The sequence below is a fragment of the Ipomoea nil genome, unplaced genomic scaffold, assembly GCF_001879475.1.
Source record: "Ipomoea nil cultivar Tokyo-kokei standard unplaced genomic scaffold, Asagao_1.1 scaffold3377, whole genome shotgun sequence".
NCBI lineage: Eukaryota > Viridiplantae > Streptophyta > Magnoliopsida > Solanales > Convolvulaceae > Ipomoea > Ipomoea nil.
This window is the reverse complement of record NW_017619805.1, coordinates 514,900-536,300: the sequence shown is the minus strand read 5'-3', so window position 1 is coordinate 536,300 and position 21,401 is coordinate 514,900. Positions and strand designations below refer to the sequence as shown.

Below are 21,401 nucleotides of genomic sequence, written 5' to 3'. Positions count from 1 at the left end.
AGATGAGCCCTTTCATGCTTTAAGCACGGTAGCCGATCCCACATGTTATTCCCAGGTTGTGGGGCACGCGCACTGGCGTGAAGCTATGCACCAGGAGTTTAATGCGCTCTGGCATAATTAGACTTAGCGGCTAGTTCCTCTAGAGCCGCACATGAACATAATCGGGTGCAAGTGGGTATTCTGCACGAAGCGCACTGCGGATGGCTCAGTGGAGCGCCACAAAGCTCGGTTGGTGGCGAATGGGTTCAATAAGGTTGCAGGAGACGATTTCTTCGATACATTCAGTCCGGTAGTAAAACCGACCACGGTGAGGCTCTTGTTCTCCTTAGATGTGACCAATAAGTGGATTCTCCGTCAATTGGATGTGCACAATGCTTTTTTAAACGGCCATCTGGCCGAGACGGTGTACATGAAACAACCACCAGGGTATGAGGATCCATCTACACCAGGGCATGTTTGTCATCTACAGCGGTCTCTTTATGGTCATATGCAGGCCCCACGTGCCTGGCTTAAGCGGCTTTACGACTTCTTATTGTCTGTAGGTTTTAAGTCGTCCAAGACCGATGTTAATAGGAACCAGTACACATGGAATCCAGTAAGGGTAAATAGTGGGCTCATCACAAGGCCCATAACTACGACCTTAAAACATCATTGGTGGAAGAAACAACAAAGACCAATAATAAGTCCATTCGATAGAGGAAAATATTATAGTGGTCAATTTCAAGTGATATCATGGATCGAAGACAATGCTTACAAGATTCGAGGTCGAATCATTTTCAAGAAGGGGAGGATGATGCGGCCCAACATATGAAGATCCATTAAGAGTACTAATTGGGCCAATCACAAGGCCCAAGTCCAAACAATTAAGGCAACTCTTCATTGGTGATGTTCAAAGATGGTGGAAATCCAAGTCAAGCCTTAATTGTTTGGATTTCCACTAGTTGTATTTAGAAAGGATTCCTTAAATCCTTTTCTAAATAAAACTCTATTTACTTGTTTTCTAGATTAGGTTTAGGACTCTTTTTTCCATTGTATTTAGAATTATAATGCTGCCCCTATACCTATAAATAGGGTGCATCCATATCAGTTTCAGGCAGGCTTCAATTCAATAAAACTCTTAAGTTTTTCTTTACACTTGTGTAAGAAACCTTATGGCTAATTGTGGACTCAATTAGTGGCTAGTCGTGGAATCGACTAGCAAATTGATTCGTGGACTCGAATCAATCTTACTTTCTTCAACCTTAGATTTAGGTTCGTGGACTCGTTCTTGAATCGAAGGAAACTAGATCCGACTCTAGTTGATTGAAGATTGCAATATCAAGGTACTTGAAGCTACATGGGATTCTTCCAAGTCTTTGAGGATCCGAGACAAAGGGTTTCTTGTGAGGTCTAAGGTATTTTGATCCATCTATATCTTTACTTGTGAGAGCATTCTTGGGACAATATTCCATCTTTATGTGAACCTTGGACTAGGTTCATATCAGATGTCTCCCTGTTCTACTACACTTCAGGCACTGCCCGTGTATTCCTGCTTGTTTATGTTGATGATATTATTATGATGGGCAACGACGTTGTGCTAGTGGCCACTCTTCTTCAACGCATGTCCTCTACCTTCAAGATTCGTGACCTTTGTCAACTGGGCTTCTTCTTGAGTATCGAGACTGTGTCGTCTACTGGTGGCATGATTCTATCTCAACGTCGATATATGTCTGATCTTCTGAGGTGATCTGGTATGGTGGACTGCAAACCGCTTACTACGCCTGCGGCTGTCACAAAGGCAGTCATTCCGTCCACACAACCTATTGAGAATCCGACACAGTATTGTCGTATTGTCGGAGCCCTGCAATACTTAACCATTACATGGCCAGACCTGGCCTATGCAGTCAACCGCCTATGCCAGTTTATGCACTCACCCACAGATGAACATTGGGGTCTAGTGAAACGTGTGCTGCGCTACATCAAGGGCACTCTTAATTATGGGCTCCGCATCTCACCGTCCTCGTCCATCGATATACATGCTTTCTTGGACTCCGACTGGGCTGGTTGTCCGATTGATAGGAAGAGCACGAGTGGGTTTGCGGTCTTCTTAGGTGACAATCTCGTCTCCTGGCTCTCGAAGAAGAAACGGACGGTTGCTAGTTCCTCCACAGAAGCTGAATATAAAGCCTTTGCCGATGTCTCCGCCGAAGTCACTTGGGTCATCTCTTTACTACGGCAGCTCGGGCTACACTCTGGCAACCCTGCGAAGCTGTGGTGTGACAATCTTGGGGCAACTTACCTGCGTTCTAATCCAGTCTTCCATGCACGCACCAAACATGTAGAAATTGACTACCACTTTGTTCGTGACAAGGTGGCGTCAGGTGACTTCCTCGTTAACTACGTGTCCACGACGGATCAGCTAGCGGATATCTTCACCAAACCTCTGCCGGCTCCTCGGTTTGCTGCTATGCGTGACAAGCTCAATGTTGTCGCCCTCCAACCTTGTGCTTGAGGGGGTGTGTTAGTATAAGTTATTATTATTATTGTTTTATATTCTATAGTTATATTTTGTGTGGTTTTAGATAGGTTGACTTGGTGTAATCTATTTGTTAGGATTAGTTAGAGTTAGATATACTTTGTAATCCTGTAGTTACGTTAATCAGTTATGAAAGCCTGTTCTAATCAGGTTATAAGTGATGGCGGTGTCATGTTAGAGCTATACGCGCTAACCCCTTGATATTGGCACTAGAGGTGCGGATCATTGAATGGCACTGCGGCACCATCTTGATATGTTGGTGGTTGATAGGCGGTTTGTCGGTGGGGGCATGTAGTTGCCCGGAAGCATAAGGGGTGGGGATATAAGTGTGGCCTGGAGGTATAGGTTGGAACATATATAAGGACGGAGGGGAGCTACAAGGTTGGAACTTGGTATAAGGTTGGAGGATGAATTGTGTGCTTTGTTGACTACTTGCTAATTGATTGTATTGAATGCCTTAGTTGCCTCTACTTTTTATTTGCATGCTTATCTACCTGTTATGTCTTGCATTGCATGTTTAGGATGCCTGTTAGTTCTTATGATTATTCCATGATATTGAGTCTGTTAATATGTCTTGAGTCTTGATCTTGGATTTAAACTAGAGTCCCGCAAGTATATATGTATTCCAGTTTCAAAATGAGTTTCTTATATCTACAAATATTGTACTTAACGCGTTGGAGTGGGTTACCAGCATTATTCGCTGACGGTTGTTACACCGAATGTTTTTCAGGGATAGTTGAGTAGTTTAGCCTGTGCATCTGAGTTCTCTACCTCAGGTGTGTCATAACACCCCGACTATCATGTTTAGTTTATGCTCTGTTTGGAAATTAATAATAGATTTGCCTTTATTCCATAAGCTTTAAAAAGTTTTGAAAATTAGGGGTGTTACAGTTGGTATCAGAGCTTAAGTTCGACCCTAGGACAATGCCTTTAGGATAATACTTTAAAGACGTTAGGCTTGAATTCTAAGTGTTTGAGGTCTTTAGGAAAGGACTCTAGGACATTAGGCTTGAACTCTAGGTGTTTATGTACTGAGGGTATAGGAATCTTAGGATGCGCGGTGAGAATGTGCGTTTATCTAACATTGTCTTCTTAACTTGTCCTTACTTTATTCAGTGCTTAGCTTAAGAGTCCCCCATAATTATCGCATCAAGGTAAGGATGTGAACCCCTAACTTACCATTACAATCGGTGCTGATCCTGTAAACACCGGAATTACACCAACGAGGAACCAGTCGAGAATCCCCGAGCCTCTTACCCAAGGCTCGTTATCCCAGAACCCTCAACGAGGCTTACGCTAGCACCGCCGACCTTCACCGAATCCAACTTCTACAACAGGGAGTTCAGGAACAGATTCGGAAAAGGAGTAACTGAACGGAAGTGGGAGACCACCTGTAAAGAGAACTAGAATGCCAATTAAATACAAGGAAGTGAAGTAACGCATGAACAACGCCTTTGCTTAATCTTTAGTGTGAGATAAATATATCCTGTTGACTTGTGAACCCTTTTCCATAGCCTAAAATATCATTCGCCCTTGAATCCCAGCCTCTCGATATTCCTAATTGTTGAAACCCTTGCCTCGAGTCCTTGGTTATCCTTGAAAGCAATTAAACAACCGTTATGCCTATACTTGCTCTTTGTTGTATCTAATTCATCCTTAGAAACCTTAGATCGTTATGAGCTTGGAATGATTGCCATTGTTCTAAATATGTATCCCTCTCTTTCGAACCCTTGCTAAAACCCTACAAGTGGTGAAAACCCCTTTCTTTGTCTAAATAGCGTGAAGGTTGATGCTTATTATGTTGGTGTTAGGATAGTTGTTAAAAAGGACTGGGTTATTTGCTTAAGCATGAAAGTTGGGTTATTTTTCTAATTAATTCATTCATATATTGGCCAAGGACTTGCACATTATTACTTAATTATTTGGTCAATATGCATTACCTGGATACTTGTTATTTGGTACTTGCAACTGGTGACTTTATTTGACCGATAATTGCTCACTTTTCTTAATCATGATTGTTCGATTATTTTGATAGTGAAACTTACTTATAGCTTGATAAGTACTTACATGAGCTTGCCTGAAAGTTGTGGGATCGTAGCTTTATTCTTTAGGAGGGGAGGAATGTGATGTGTGATCATTGTGATGTCTTAAACTTTCGCTTAAGTCTCCCGTGTTCCTTGTTGATATCATAATAATATTATTCCTTGATGTTTACCATGTATTCAAGTCCCTTTCGTTGTTCATATGAGGGTGGAATTGTTCGGACTTGAATTTGTGCATTCTTGAGACTTTTCCCGAAGTAATCCCTTCTTCATAGTCACGTTCCAGTGGGACCTTGGCAGGAGGTCAACCTCCTACCACGTGCCCACTGCCACATTCCAGTGGGACCTTGGCAAGCGGTCGACCACCCACCTCGTACCCAATGGTATGGTATGATGCTTTCTTGACTTCTCGTTTTATTGATCCATTGTGCGCTTGTATGCCTTCCTTGATGATTCCTTATGTGTTTAATATGTGAATAACAATCTATACTTGAACATGAAGGTTGGATTATTTCCTAATTATATATAATTAATAGATAAATACATAGGTACGTAGGAGTATATACATGTACGGTACGTAGTAATCCTTGTTCCCTAACCCAATTACCTAACATCGTCACGAACCCTAGTACATGTTGGGCCCAATACTATACTCGTAGTTCTAATATACGTGTACATAGTTATACATGTATGTACCAAGTTTTGACCAAGAAGACAATCTGAGTGAAACCGGGAGAAATCTGTGAAACCTAAACCAAGTGGTGACTTCAAAACTATTTTTAGAAGAAATCCATCTTGACCCCCCAAACTATTTTAAGACTATCCTTCTAGACTTTGGTCCATGTTGCATGGTGGACCACGTACTTCCAATGCCTTGTTCGATACTCTTGATCATTAAGATAAGAACCCCCTGAACAAACATTTATACATAAATAGGTATATCCCTACTATTCTAAACGTATTCCACTAAACTTTTATATATATATATATATATATATATATATATATATATAATATATATATATATATATATATATATATATACATCCCAAATATATTCGTATGCTACACTTACACGCATATTATTATTATTATTATTATTATTATTATTATTATTATTATTATTATTATTATTATTATTATTATTATTATTGTAGACACGAAAAATTTGAAGCCGACAAGTGGGCCAATTAAATCATTATTGAGGCCAATTTTAGGGTTGATTATTAGTCCAATTTAATTAATTGGGCTATGATAATTAAATTAATTTAATTAGTCCAAGTAAATTTGATTTGGGCTATTGAATTAATTAATTAATTGGTTCAAACCCATTTAATAATTGAATTATAATTATAATTATAATTTAAATATAATATGATTTTATTATATTTGAATTAGATAATTATAATTTAATTTGAATTTGAATTAGATGAAAGAATAATGAACCTAGACTTGATTTTGGCAAGGTTCATTTTAGTAGATAATTAATTAATTTAATTTAATAAAAATTAGTGGAGTTTGTTGAGTAATTTTAGTTACAAACTTCACTATAAATTGAGCCTAAATTTCATTCTTTAAAACACACCTTAAGGAGGCGTTTGGTTCAGGTTATATAACATAACCAAGGGAATGTGACATTCCAAAGCTCACATTCCGGTGTTTGGTTCATATTATCTTAGGGAATCTAACATTCCCAAGGAATGTCACATTCCCCCCACATAGGATTTTGAAGGGAATGTGATTCCCTTCAAAATCTTAGGTAATGTAAGAATATATATATATATATATATATATATATATATATATATATATATATATATATTTATATATATATAATTATTTTTGTAATTATATATATTTTTTATTTTTATTATGTTATGTTAGCATATAAAATAATTTTGTTTCTCAAGTTCAAAATTTTAGTTAATATTTTAAAATCATGTAATTATATATGATACCGTTATCTTATTTATTTATTTTAATTTTTAAATTTATTAAAATATATGAAAATATGTTAAGGATATTATAGTGTGTATAAAAGATAATCCTAAACCAAACATGATTATATTACATACCCCAATTTTAACCAAACACAGGAATCTAACATTCCCAGTAATCTAACATTCCCAGCAATCTAACATTCCCTAAGGTAATCTGACATTCCGTGAACCAAACGACCCCTAAATACATTGACAACAACTTGAAGGCTTGAGAGCTTGAAGGCATTGAAGAACGCTTGAAGACTTGAAGGCTTGAAGATTTGAGAGCTCTTTTGAAGGCATTTGAAGATCTTGAAGAATTAAAGGCATTGAAGGCATTTTTTGCAGGTTTTAAAGATCTTGAAGCAACTTGAAGCCTTTTTGTAGGTACTTTGAAGATCTTGGAGCCTTTTGAAGGCAACTTGAAGCCATTGCAGGCGCTTGAATTTGATGTTTTGCAGAGTTGATTGCTTCGAAGCTTGACGTTTGCTGTTGAAGATCACGCCAATTGAACCCCGGAAGCTACGCCATTTGAATCCCGGAGGCACGCGCATTTGAATCCCGGAGGCACGCGCAATTGAATCCCGGAGGCTACGCTACTTGAATCCCGGAGGCACTTCAGTAGATTTGGAGCTTGGCATAATTGATTGTCTCGAAGGTCTTTAAGTCTTTTGAAGGCATTTGAGGATCTTAAGGCAACTTGAATCCATTGCATGTGTTTTGAAACTTTGCAGGGTTGATTGTTTCTAAATTCTTGACGCTTGCTGTTGAAGATCACGCCACTTGAACCCCGGAAGCTACGTCATTTGAATCCCGGAGGCACGTGCCAATTGAATCCCGGAGGCTACGCTACTTGAATCCCGGAGGCACTTCAGTAGATTTGGAGTTGGCAGAATTGATTGTCTTGAAGGTCTTTAAGTCTTTTGAAGGCATTTGAGGATCTTAAGGCAACTTGAATCCATTGCATGTGTTTTGAAACTTTGCAAGGTTGATTGTTTCTAAATTCTTGACGCTTGCTGTTGAAGATCACGCCACTTGAACCCCGGAAGCTACGTCATTTGAATCCCCGAGGCACACGCCAATTGAATCCCGGAGGCTACGCTACTTGAACACCGGAGGCACTTCAGTAGATAACGTCAGTGAAGAATCAGAGGACTAGACAGAGATTGTGTACCTGCATATTGAATTATATACACTGTACAAGGAATTTTGTGGAATATATACAAAGTTTACTTTTTTGTGTTTACAATTATTATTATTATTATTATTATTATTATTATTATTATTATTATTATTATTATTATTATTATTATTATTATTATTATCATTATTATCATTATTATCATTATTATTATTATTATTATTATTATTATTATTATTATATCCTAACCCTAATCACTTTGCCTAATCCTAATCATAATCACTTTGCCTAATCCTAATCATAGCTATGTTAATCTTATAGGTATCTACAAGTTTACACTTAGCGTATTCTAACCCTGAAATATTATTCCATACAAATTACATTACTCTTATATATATATATATATATATATATATATATATATATATATATATATATATATATATATATACATATCCTGTGATAACCCTAATTCTACATTTCCCCCTCGCATAATCTCTCTGTTGCCACTCCCATCTTCCCTATATAATTAAAAACTTTAGCCTCATCTTTAGGTCATCAATTGATCCAGGAATTAGCAATCAAGGTTCTTCAATTCTAAGTTGTTTAGGTATTCTGGGCTTCTAGAGGTAAGATTTATGCCTACCTAAAATTTATTTATCCCGAGATAAAACTGATCTTCCTAAGTGCTTCTGTGATCAAATTCTGTCAAGATTTCTCAAAGATAAATCTTTTGGTATTTAGGAACCTAGGTTATTTTACTTGTAATTATTAAAGAATATCTGTATGCGAATTGCATGCTCAAATTGTAGGTGGAGATTTATATTTTCATGATGTATACATTGTGTGTCAAATCAGATAGTTCGCATGATTGTGTGAAATACATACTTACACATATTCATGTATATATAAAGCATGTTAGACAAAACTGTATGTTATAAGGCATCCCACTATACATATATACAATATTACTAATTGCAAGCGATCTGCATATACATGCCAATACTGGTATACTTAGTGTGCTATGAACAATCCCGTATAACACCTCGCGTATTCATGGCGTACGAATTAGGCATAAAGTATTCGTCTATGAAATCCAGTGAAATATTCTGTATGTGCTAAACGTTAGTATTTATGTAAATAACAACTCGTAAGGACCGCCAAGTCATTTCGCAACAAGAATCAATAACCGACTGCATTCCAAGAGGGAAGGAAGCATGCTAAGAGCTTTTGCTACTAGAAGCATCACCAAAAGGGCGCAACAAGCTAAATTTTGCGAAGGACATGAAGTCGTGCTAAGGATCTCAACTACCAAGGAAGAGATGAAATTCAATAAAACGAGGAAACCAACCCAAAGTCCCTTGATCCTTAAGAAACCCCAACAAGAATCAGGAGTTGAGACCTAAGGATTAACTTTGCTAACCGACTGGGTCAAGACTTTTGGGCATTTTGGGAGAGTATGCACGGGATTCATCATGAGAATTCTTTCAAAATCGGTAAGGATGGATGAGACGTTAGCTTGGGAAGAAAATATCAACGGAAATCTTAGAATCAAGCAGAGCCAAAACTAAAGAAAAAGGATCTTCAGTTCGTCCTTACGTCATAATCAAGTCTCAAACGGGAATAATTGCTCGAAGTCGAGAATCCTTAACCCTATCCTAGCCAAACTCCTTTCCTTTCCTTGTCTATCGAATACCGTTTCGTTGAGAAATCCATTATACCATTCCAAACCTCTTTCTTGATTCCTTATTTCAAATGATACCATACAAGGTGGCAACCTTATTTCCTAAGTTGCAACTTTGAAAACTTTGATCCTATTTTCTAAATTCACTTTGTCCTCAAGTTTGACACCTGAATCGTCCACTCTCTTTACCCTTTTAACCCAATCATTCCCCAAAAACCCAGTATACATTGATATATAATTATATATTTTCCCCCGTAGAATACTTTCTCTTTATGACCACCGTACTAGCTTGACTCGTTATCCCCGTAATGATTTCTAAGCTTCGGGGACGAAGCTTCTTGCAAGGGCGCAGGGGGGGGGGGGTGGGAGGGTGTAACACCCCGTGTTACGGCCTTTGATCCCAGATTAATTATTTAATTAATTCCGTTAATAATAACTAAATTGGATTTAATTTGGTTAGGATTCCCTTTAATTAATTAAATGTGGTCCACCACAGGTTGTGGACCCTTGCCTAAACTAGAGTCTTAAGCCTATTAGGAATAAAGAGTGTAAAACCTTTTACTAGTTAGATTCTAGTTAGGAATCCAAGACTTACATACCTGTTAGGAATAGAAAGTATCCCTTTACTATTCAGATTCTGATTAGGATTCCTAACTCTATAAATAGGGATTAGAAAGCAATTAGAACCCTTACCACCAATAGTTATATTACACGAAATTATTCCCAGGAGATTCTCCACCACCAAGCTTAGGGAGATCAATCGGATGGAAATCTTAGAGAAGAACCTTAATAGCCAAGGGAGGATTACTTAAGGCTAAGAGGTAACCCATGTCTCGACAAAACCTATTTTCCTTGATATATCTTATTCATTGGTTCCTTTGATATATGATTCTGTGCTTGAGTCTTGATAGAGCTTTGCCTAGGGTTTATATTGTGTTTATGTGATAATCTTGATGTTTATGTGATCATCTTGATGTTCTTGAAACTATGATTAATTATATGAACAATCTTGTATTTTGATTATGTCTAGAGCCCTAGGGTTATAACATGGATTTCGTATTATGATGTTCTTGGTGTATTTGGGGTGGGATTTCGCATGATCGGGTGTTGGGTCTATCCTAGGACTTGTGTTTAGGACTTTGCATATAGATTTCTTGATGTTCTTGTGATTCCGGATGTCCCTGGATCGTTATATGGTTTATGTTAAGTCTTGGCATGTTTAGGAATCATGTTAGGATGTATTTGGTGTATTCTTGGTTTAATTCCGTTAATTGAACACGTGCTGTTGTCGTTATGTGTTTGAATGTGTTTGGACATGGTTTTGGGTTTCACGAGGGTTCTCGGGACCAAAAGTTGCCTGTGTATTAGTGAGGGGTAGGTGGGAGGACTGACCACCCGCCACCTACCCGCTGCCCGTAACACCGTTCCAGCGGGCAGCCGACGGGCGATGGTCTGCCCGCCGGCCACCCACTGGAATAGTGCCCGGCCGCCACCTACCCACGGGCGTGTGGCTGGTAGGTAGTTCTCTACCCGCCACCTACCCACGGGAATCCCAGCGTGGTTCGTGGTGTTTTTCCCCGTTTGATGTTTCCCCGTGTCCCGTTGTGTATCGTTTGTCGTGTATGAGTCTCGTTTGTTGTTTTAAGCATCGTTCTAGGATTTTATGCGTGAAACGTGTCATTGTTGTTGTGTCTTGCTTGTTATGTGATTATGTGTTGATTGATTGCATGATGATGAGTATTTTGGTCATTACGCAATGGCCAGTGTGACTAATGATAATGATGATGTTGATGAAATTGTGATTGGTGGAAAATAAACTGTTGGCGGTTGGCACCACTTGTGCCCGGTCATTGTACTAAAGGTACAGGCCATAGCGGTGACTGTGCTAAAGGCCCACCAACCTTCGACTAGTGATGTGGATCTTTGGGGGTGAACTCGAGAGTCGATTCACCAAAGAGTCCTCTGGTTTCCCGATCTTTTCCTCACCAAAACAGCAGGAACAACAATTACGGTTTAAGGGTGTTGGAGATGGAATTGGTTGATGTAAGGGCTGGATTTGAGATTATTTTTGTGTTTTTCTATAAAGATATTTCCGCCACACCTTGGTCTTAGGTGATAAGGAATGGATGGCACCACAAGATTGGTATTATCTTGATAAGCCTAAAAGAACATCTCCTAAATCACATGAGAGAAAACAAAATGCCTTAGCATTTCTTTCATTCAACTTCATTCATCTATCTTTAAAATTTTGATTGTGCTTAGCCTTTAAATAGGCTAATACATAACTCTCAAGGAGATCAAAAGACTCCATTACAAGGCAATGAATGATATTCATTCATCCTAGACATGTAACCTAAAATAAAATAAATATAGCACATGAATAATATTAAAACTATACTAAATGAGAATTTATTTGCCTTAATGGATTGAGTTTAGCTTCATTTGAATTCTCCCAATGCAGCCACGAAAATTTGGACCATTTAGATTAATTCCTCACTTATTTTTGGCAAATTGCATGGATTAATCCATTTACAACCCATCACAATTTCTTAGCTTTTGAACTTGTAATTGTGACTTCTCTTATTTGTATGTTGATCTTTGAGCCTTTGGTTGTCCTCATCAACTAGCTTGCCGTTGAGCATGGGTCAGGTTATAAATGCTGCGGTGTCATGTTAGAGCTATACGCGCTAAGCCCTTGATATTGGCACTAGAGGTGCGGATCATTGAATGGCACTGAGGCACCATCTTGATATGTTGGTGGTTGATAGGCGGTTTATCGGTGGGGGCATGTAGTTTCCCGGAGGCATAAGGGGTGGGGATATAAGGGTGGCCTAGAGGTATAGGTTGGAACTGATATAAGGACGGAGGGGAGCTACAAGTTTGGAACTTGGTATAAGGTTGGAGGATGAATTGTGTGCTTTGTTGACTACTTGCTAATTGATTGTATTGAATGCCTTAGTTGCCTCTACTTGCTATTTGCATGCTTATCTACATGTTATGTCTTGCATTGCATGTTTAGGATGTCTGTTAGTTCTTATGATTATTCTACATATTGAGTCTGTTAATATGTCTTGAGTCTTGTTATTGGATTTAAACTAGAGTCTCGTAAGTATATATGTATTCCAGTTTCAAAATGAGTTTCTTGTATCTACCTATATTGTACTTAACGCGTTGGAGTGGGTTACCAGCATTATTCGTTGACGGTTGTTACACCGAATGTTTTTCAGGGACAGTTGAGTAGCTTCGGAGCGCGCTAGTTGGATTCGTGGACTTAGTTTAGATAGTTCTAGCTTGGATGAGATGGCCTGCGTGCCTTGATTTATATTTGGGTATTAATTACGCTTTGTTAGTTAGTTTAGCCTGTGCATCTGAGTTCTCTAGCTCAGGTGTGGCATAGCACCCCGACTATCATATTTAGTTTATACTCTATTTGGGAATTAATAATAGATTTTCCTTTATTCCATAAGCTTTAAAAAGTTTTGAAAATTAGGGGTGTTACATAAACCTAGGGGTGAAAATTAGGGGTGTTAATTTGCCATAATAATATTGCTAATTTTATGTTGGGGTTTTTCTTAAAGAAATAAAACACTAACAAACTCCCCCTTTGGCTATTATTTGGCAAAACAACTCAACTAAAGATGAAATATCTCAGCTAAAGATAGAGAAGCAAGAGCATAATTAAAGGGCCAGTACTGGTAACAATTATAGCAAAAAGAAATATTGTTTGATTACAACCCATAAAAACATCAGCACACAACCTGTGTTGGATAAAGACATAGATAAGACCATTTCTTCACAAAAACGCCCAGACAGGACCAAAAGGTACTCCAACCACCACAAACAACCATCACAAATACTTCCCATGAGTATAGTACTCCCCCTTTTTGCAAATGATAGACAAAGGATTTGCTAAGCATTAGAGGGACCTCCACTGTCAGACTTTAAAGCTTCACCAGCAGCAGACTCAGAAAGGCTCATTCGGAGTAAGTCAGTCGCCAGCTCTGTGCGAGCCACGTTGAGCTGATTTGAATAATGTTACTCACAGTCTGCAGCTCAGACACACGAGCCTTCAATCGCAAGGACAGCTGCAAATCTCGACCGTAGGGGGTGCCGTCAACAGTATCAGCCTCAGAAGTGTTCGGAGCATCAACGGGCGTAACATCCTTGATGTGTTTGCTAATCAGTAGATGCGGATCCACAGTATATAGTAGAGAAGGAGTAATGATCTCACTAGGTATCGAAATCAGACCTGGGATGTTAGCACACCAAAAATAAGATTGGGATAAGGGAGCTTAACCTTTTGTTCTTTGGGATGAATCAAGGTGGGGAAATGAGAGAAGATCCATTTCCCTATATCAACGGTCATCTTGGTGCCAACTCGAAATAGGAGTGCAGCTAGAGGCTTACTGACTGTATGGAAATGCGTAGATGGCAGCCAGTTGTGCAAAGCAATCTAGTGGAGGATAACAATCTTGGAGGTGAATTCAGAACTGGACAAAGCATCATTATCACCTGTTGGCCATTCAGATGCCACTCTTCCAGTGAGGGTCTTAGCAACTGGATCCCAGTCAGTAATCTCATCTTTATCAACAGTTTTCAAACCATAATACTGGTTGATCACATCAGGACCAAACACATACCAATTACCTCGAATGAAGATTTGTGTACACCTCTTGCTCGTCAGATCATCAATTTCTTCGTTCAGGTTGCAGTAAAACTCATATGTGAGCAACTTGGAATAGGCACATACAGATGTGACTGTCTTCAGCAAACCAGCCTCACGCAGAAGGGGCAATACATCACACACTGAGTTCAGCTAATTCTCATCAACCGATCTCTGTACAATCAACTCTCGTTTCACCATCGTATGCCATTTGTCTTGAGCAACATCAGAGACAAACCGTGGCTTGTAGACAGAAGTATCAGGACTCCCCGGAGGTTCAAAAGGAGCATTTTGTACATCAGGGGTAACACTTCTACCTCTTGGCTTTGTAACAACTTTTATTTTCCTGCCTTTTGTTGATGGAACAACTGCAGGAGCTTTACCTTTAACAGACAATCGCAGGTTCTTGAATACTTTTCTGATAGGTGGATCACTTTCAGCTTTCTCAGATTCAACCGATCTTCTTTTCTTCTCTGGCTGAGTAGACTCTGTAGGCTCATCACTAGTACCTACAGTAACTTTCTCTGGAACCCCCTTTGTCTTGGACTTCCGAGTTTCTCTTACTGGTGAGCTCTTTGTGGGACTTGGTGACACATAATTGCCGGTCTCAGACCCATGTACAGTGCATGAGGCCAGAAGCTTGGTAACTTCTCTAATTTTGAAGGTTGTGGAATCTGGGTGAGCTGTCTCTGCCACTAATAGAGACTCATTATGATCAGCCGGGGGGACTGTAACACCCCGTGTTACAGCCTTCAAATCCCGGACTAATCATTTAACCAATCCCATTAATAATAACTAAAAAGGGTTTGAAATTGGTTAGGATTTCCTTCAATTATTTAGTAAGGTCCACAATGGACCATGGACCCTTATCCTTAAACCAAATGCTTAGTCCTATATAAGGAATATGATAAGTGGACCCTTACTATTCAGACCCCAGTTGGGACTCCTAAATCTATAAATAGGGACATAGGAAGCATCTAGAAACCTACCACAGTAAATTCTACCATACAAGATATTCCCAGAGAAATCCCCTTGCCACCAAACGTAGGGAAATCCACGGGAAGAAGATCTTAGAGAAGAACCTTAGTAGCCAAGGATATTGATTAGGGCTAAGAGGTAACCCATGTCTCGACAAAACCAATTTTCCTCGCTATATCTTATTCATTGGCTCCTTTGATATATGATTCTGTGTTTGAGTCTTGATAGAGCGTTGCCTAGGGCTTATATTGTGTTTATGTGATAATCTTGACGTTTATGTGTTTATCTTGATGCTTATGTGATAATCTTGTTGTTCTTGATACTATGATAAATTATATGAATGATCTTGTATTTTGATTATGTCTAGAGCCCTAGGGTTATAATGTGGATTTCGTATTATGATGTTCTTGGTATATTTGGGTGGGATTTCGCATGATCAAGTGTTGAGTCTAGCCTAGGACTTGTGTTTAGGAATTTTCATATAGATTTGTTAATGTTCTTGTGATTCTGGATGTCCCTGGATCGTTATCTGGTTTATGTTGAGTCTTGGCACGTTTAGGAATCTTGTTAGGATGTATTTGGTGTGATTCTTGGTTTAATTCCGATAATTGAATACGTGGTGTTGCCGTTATGTGTTTGAATGTGTTTAGACATGATTTTGGGTTCCACGAGATATCCCGGAACCAAAAGTTGCTTATGTATCAGTGGGGGTAGGTGGGACTGACCACCCGCCACCTACCCGCTGCTCACGTTTACTATTCCAGCGGGCGGTGGTCTGCCCGCGGGCCACCCGTTGGAATAGTACACGGCCGCCGGCGGGTGGCTGGCGGGTGGTCCACCCGCCACCTACCCGCTGGAAATCGGTCGAGGTTCGTGATGTTTTCCCCCGTTTGATGTTTCCCCGTGTCCCGTTGTACCCCGTTTGTCGTGTATGAGTCTCGTTTGGTGTTTTAGGCATCGTTTTAGGATTTTATGTGTAATACGTGTCGTTTTTGTTGTTTCTTGATTGTTATGTGATTGTGTTAGTTGATTGAATGATGATGAGTATCGTGGTCATTGCGCAATGGCCAGTGTGACTGATGATGATGATGATGAGATTGTGATTGGTGGAAAATAAACTGTTGGCGGTTTGCACCACTTGTGCCCGGTCATTGTACTAAAGGTACAGGCCATAGCGGTGACTATGCTAAAGGCACACACCCACCTTCGACTTGCTTGCTTTAGGCATGGGTCAGGTTATAAGTGTTGCAGTGTCATGTTAGAGCTATATGCGATAACCCATTGATATTGGCACTAGAGGTGCGGATCATTGAATGGCACTGCGGCACCATATTGATATGTTGGTGGTTGAAAGGTGGTTTGTTGGTGGGGGCATGTAGTTGCCAGGAGGAATACGGGGTGGGGATATAAGGGTGGCCTGGAGGTATAGGTTGGAACTGATATAAGGACGGAGGGGAGCTACAAGGTTGGAACTTGGTATAAGGTTGGAGGATGAATTATGTGCTTTGTTGACTACTTGCTAATTGATTGTATTGAATGCCTTAGTTGCCTCTACTTGTCATTTGCATGCCTATCTGCCCGTTATGTCTTGGATTGCATGTTTAGGATGCCTATTAGTTCTTATGATTATTCTATGATATTGAGTCTGTTAATATGTTTGAGTCTTGATCTTGGATTTTAACTAGAGTCTCGTCAATATGTATTCCAGTTTCAAAATGAGATTCTTATATCTACCAATATTGTACTTAACGCGTTGGAGTGGGTTACCAGCATTTTTTGCTGATGGTTGTTATACCGAATATTTTTCAGGTGATGAGCATTACTTCGATGTGCGCTAGTCAGAACCTTGGACTTAGCTTAGTTAGTCTTAGCTCAGTAGTTGGCCTGCGTGCCTTGGGATTGTATGGAATATCAATTTGAGGATTTCTTATGCTTGGTTAGTTTATCCTATGCACCTAGGTTCTCAAACCTAGGTGTGACATAGCACCCCGACACTTACGGATAGCTGTATGCCCTGTTTGGGATTTAATCAATGGATTTGCCTTTATTTTATAAGTTTTAAATATCTCAAAATTTTGGGGTGTTACAGGGACCTTGGAACCATATACTTCAGCCAGAATCTTCTAATCATCACTGTTTGTTGGAATAGCAGGAACATGCCTTGGTCGAATCACTTTGTAGGGCTTAGGTGCTGATTCAGAAGGTAAACCCGCAAAGTGGCGAACATGTTCTAGACTCTCAGCCATACTAGCTAATGTATAGACATGAATGGCAACATTTGGATCAGATGAATGGGTATTCTCTCACTGTTCAGATGTGGGAACAACATGCTCATTGAGAGAAAGATTAACCAAACCAATGTCAGCAGAATGATTGACTGGAACAGTGGACTCAGGATCATCAGGAGTGATGGGTAAACCAGTATCAAAAGATAACACAACATGTACTGAATCATCAAGGTTAGCAGATGAAGGGGTAAGTTTATTAGACGCAGGCACATCAACAAGTTTTTCATCATCAGACATCTCAAGAGTAGACAAACGAGGTGTAACATCAGATATATTCGACGGAGCAGGCAATACTGACTCTAGAGATCCCAGATTAATATCAGACACAACAGTAGGTTGGCCAGACTCAACAGCAATAGATAAAGACTCAGTAGGCTTATCACGAGAGATTTCAATAGGAGTATCAGAAGTGTTTGACCTGTTTTGAAGAATTTATCTTCGTCGTTGTACTTCCTCCTGGGCTGCTTGAAGATATCGATGATGAGCATCGGCCCGTCGTCGAGAAATTTCTTCCCACTCCAAAGCCCTTTGTGCAAAGTATTTGAGAAATGCCCCTGCTCGATTTCCATCCTCTAGTACATCAATGGTGGCTGGACTGATGTCATCATCTGCCTCAGAGGCCATCACCAACAAATTGCTTGTATTTTCATCTGACCAGTGTTCATAGAACTCTAGATAGTCAGATATCACCGTGACAAGTATTTCATCTCGAAGAACAGGGTCCAACTTCAGTTTCTTCTTCATCGCTAGCTGGAGAAACGTATTCACATGCTTTAGAGCACTCTCTGGTGAGTGATTCTTCCTTCCCAACTTGATTATTATGTTTCTCACCGCATCAGGCATGTCTGCTAGATTTATGAGAGAGGGTGAGACAAACCCTAGGCAGAGAAGATTGGGAGATTTTTGATGCAGAGTGCAGAGTTGGATTGGGATTTCTTTTGCCACTAAGAGTGATCACAAGGGAGATGTAATCCCAAGGGCGAGGGATGATAATCAATGCGGCTGACAAGGTGCATGCAGCTATGATGTGATTGACGCTACAGTATGGCTTCTTTTTAGGGATTAAATGGAATATTTGAAATTTTAAAAAAACAATTAGTGTAGGTATAATATGGTAAGATAGTACTTAACAAAAGAAAAGAGGGTTAATTAAGGAAATCAAATTTTGAAATTTGACCCGAGGCAGAGAAATTCAAAAACCTTCTTCTGATCATCCACCAGATGTGTTTTTCCTGTCATCAATGTTTCCTACCCAATCTGCATCACAGTATGCAATCAGACTCAGTTCACTGTCCTTGGAATATCATATTCCATACTGAATTGTACCCATGACGTATTTCAAAATTCATTTAGAAGCTATCAAATGCGATTCTTTGGAAGCTGATTGATATCTAGCGCACATGCTGTAACACCCCGCGTTACGGCCCATAAACCAATTTAATAATTAACCAGAAAGAAAGATTAAAATCTCATTAACTAGGAAAGGCCCACCATAAGCCCATGGACCCTTATCCCTAAATCCAACCCTTAGTCCCATAGGAAATAGAAGTAGCCAATTATATAAATAGGGGCATAGGAGGCACCTTGAATTCACACCACAAATAGTCCCTCACCACACAAGAAAGTTCCAAGAACTCCCTTAGGAGAAATCAAGAAAGGAGAAGTCTTAAAGAAAGACCCTTCATAGCCAAGGAAATTAATTAAGGCTAAGAGGTAACCCATGTCTCAACAAAACCTATTTTCCTTGCTATAATTATCTTCTTTGGCCACCTCTCTATACTTGTGTCTTGATGAATCGTTTATGATATTGATGATATGTTCTTGATAATTGTGAGAAGATTTTATGTGTGATCTTGATGATCTTGATGATGATAAGAGATTCTTGATGATTATGTGATATTCTTGATGAATCTTGATGTCTTGGTAATTAAAAGATGAACTATGATTTTATTGATTTGAATATGATTAGAGCCCTAGGTTAAAATTGGGAATTTCGTATTGTGTTATTCTAGATATAATTGGGTGGGATTTCGCATGTTCGGATGATGATTATGTTTAAAAGTTATGATAGGATATGTGTTATATGATTCTTGCTTTTGATCCGTTAATTGTCTATGTGGTGTCATCAATTGCGTTTAAAAGTGTCTAAGCATGGTTTCGGGTTCCACAAAGGATCCCGGGACGAATTTATTGATGAATGAGTCAGTGGGGGGTAGGTGGGGGTGGGGGAACCCACCACCTACCCGCTGCCCAAAGGGCACTGCCCGGCAGCGGGCAGCCACCGGGCAGCCGGCTACCCGCTACCCGGAACAGTGCCCACCGGCGGGTAACCCCCACCCACCGGCTACCCGCTGGTCCATACCCCACCCGGGTCCCCGGCTTCCCCGTTTGAAGTTCCCCGTTCCCCATGGTGTCCCGACGGACCTCGTTTGTTGTGCCTGAGTCTAGTTTGGAATTTCAGGTACCATTCGTAGGTTAAACGAGTCTTAGGAATTGCATGCTAGTTGAATTGGTAACGCGTGGACCTAGGTGGAAGTTATATGAACCCTTAGGAATTATTCTTAGTATGTGAATGATCACATGTAAGCTTAATTATATGTCTCCCCCTTCCCTATGTGAGTTATGTGTTATTATGTGCTATTATGTGTTACGTGATGCATGACCCCAACTTGGTTAAGATCAATTGGGCTATACGGGCAGTTGAATGGGTTGAGAACCTTCCCAACTGTTAACCAAGTCGATTAAGATCGGTCAGGGATATTAATATGATATAGGACTGAGGTCCACTATACGGGCAGTTGAATGGGCTGAGAACCATCCCAACTGTTAACCAGGCTGGTAGAGACCAGTCAGGTATATAAAGATTATGCATAGGACTGAAGGTCCACATGGGCCTCGGTGATATGACCCACCGACCTGGACGCGCCAGGCGGTGTGTAGGGCCAACAAGCCGAGGAAGTCTGTAGTCCACCGACCTGAGTAATCAGGCGGTGTGTTGGGCTACGGCTGGCTGCGATCCACCGAGTGTTGGGACATCGGTACGTAGGACCGTAGTCTCCGAGGATCTTTGGCCACCGACTGAGTTTAGCTCAGTGGTGTGTCGGGCTTGATCCGCTACGGTCCACCGATTGTGCGCATCAACGGTGTGTAGGGTCGTAAGTCCCTCCTTGTAAAGGGGATCGCGGTCCACCGACTGGGCGCGTCAGCGGTGTGTCAGATCGTGGTCCGACGTTGACTTCGTCAACGATTCTCAAAGGGTTGATTGCGATCAACTCCTCTCGTACTGCGGTACCGAGGTAGGGTGCTGCGGGGCCGTGTTAATGCTATAAGCATTAACCCTCGTGTTCGGGGCATGCGATTGGTCCCGTGGCGCCATCAATGATTATGTGATATGGATGATGATTGGTTGATGATGTGGTTTGGAATTGAGAAGTAGCTTGTGACCGTAAATGCGTATTTCTTATGATGTTATTTCTACTTAACTGCTTATTGTTGTCTGATGTGCTTATCCCGATTTGCTGAGTCTATTCCTGGTTTTAAAACTAGTGTCTCTTAAGTATATATCTTCCTGCTTCGAAATGATTTTCGTATATATATATATATATATATACTATATTTCAACGCGTTGGAGTGGGTTTCCAGCATCTCTCGCTGAACAGATATATTTGGATTTCAGGCACAGAGGAGTAGACACTGGTGCGTGCTAGAGAATTGGAGCGTAGAGTATATAGTTTCTCTTTTCGGCCTGCGTGCCATGCGCATGTATTTACATTATTGAGGATATTAGTTAGTTAGCCTATGCACCTGAGTTCTCTAGCTCAGGTGTGGCATAGCACCCCGTACTCTATTATATTATGTTTTGGGTTTTAATGAGAATTTACCTTTAGAGTTGGTATCAGAGCCTAAGTTTGACCCTAGGATAAGACTCTTAAGACCGAGACCTTAGGACAATAGGCTTAAAACATTAAAAGTTTGGTAAGATAGGATTTAGGGAATCATAGGACGCGTGGTGAGATCGTGAGACCTTACACTTCCTTCACACTAACTAACACATAATTTAAATGAAACTTCCTCTACATCCATAGCATTAAGGTAAGGATGCAAAATAATA

The 21,401-nt window shown here is 40.1% G+C and overlaps 1 protein-coding gene across 1 annotated transcript; it reads right to left on the bottom strand.

Annotated features, from left to right (window-relative positions):
* Positions 1 to 13,270: 13,270 nt before the first annotated feature.
* On the bottom strand, positions 13,271 to 17,248 carry LOC109170884. Its single transcript, XM_019320021.1, has 5 exons — positions 17,137 to 17,248; positions 14,223 to 14,788; positions 13,874 to 14,123; positions 13,611 to 13,771; positions 13,271 to 13,381 (listed from the first exon to the last, which is right to left on the bottom strand). The coding sequence occupies exons 1-5, from the start codon at positions 17,246 to 17,248 to the stop codon at positions 13,271 to 13,273; spliced, it is 1,200 nt and encodes a 399-aa protein (XP_019175566.1).
* Between the last annotated feature and the right edge of the window lie 4,153 nt (positions 17,249 to 21,401).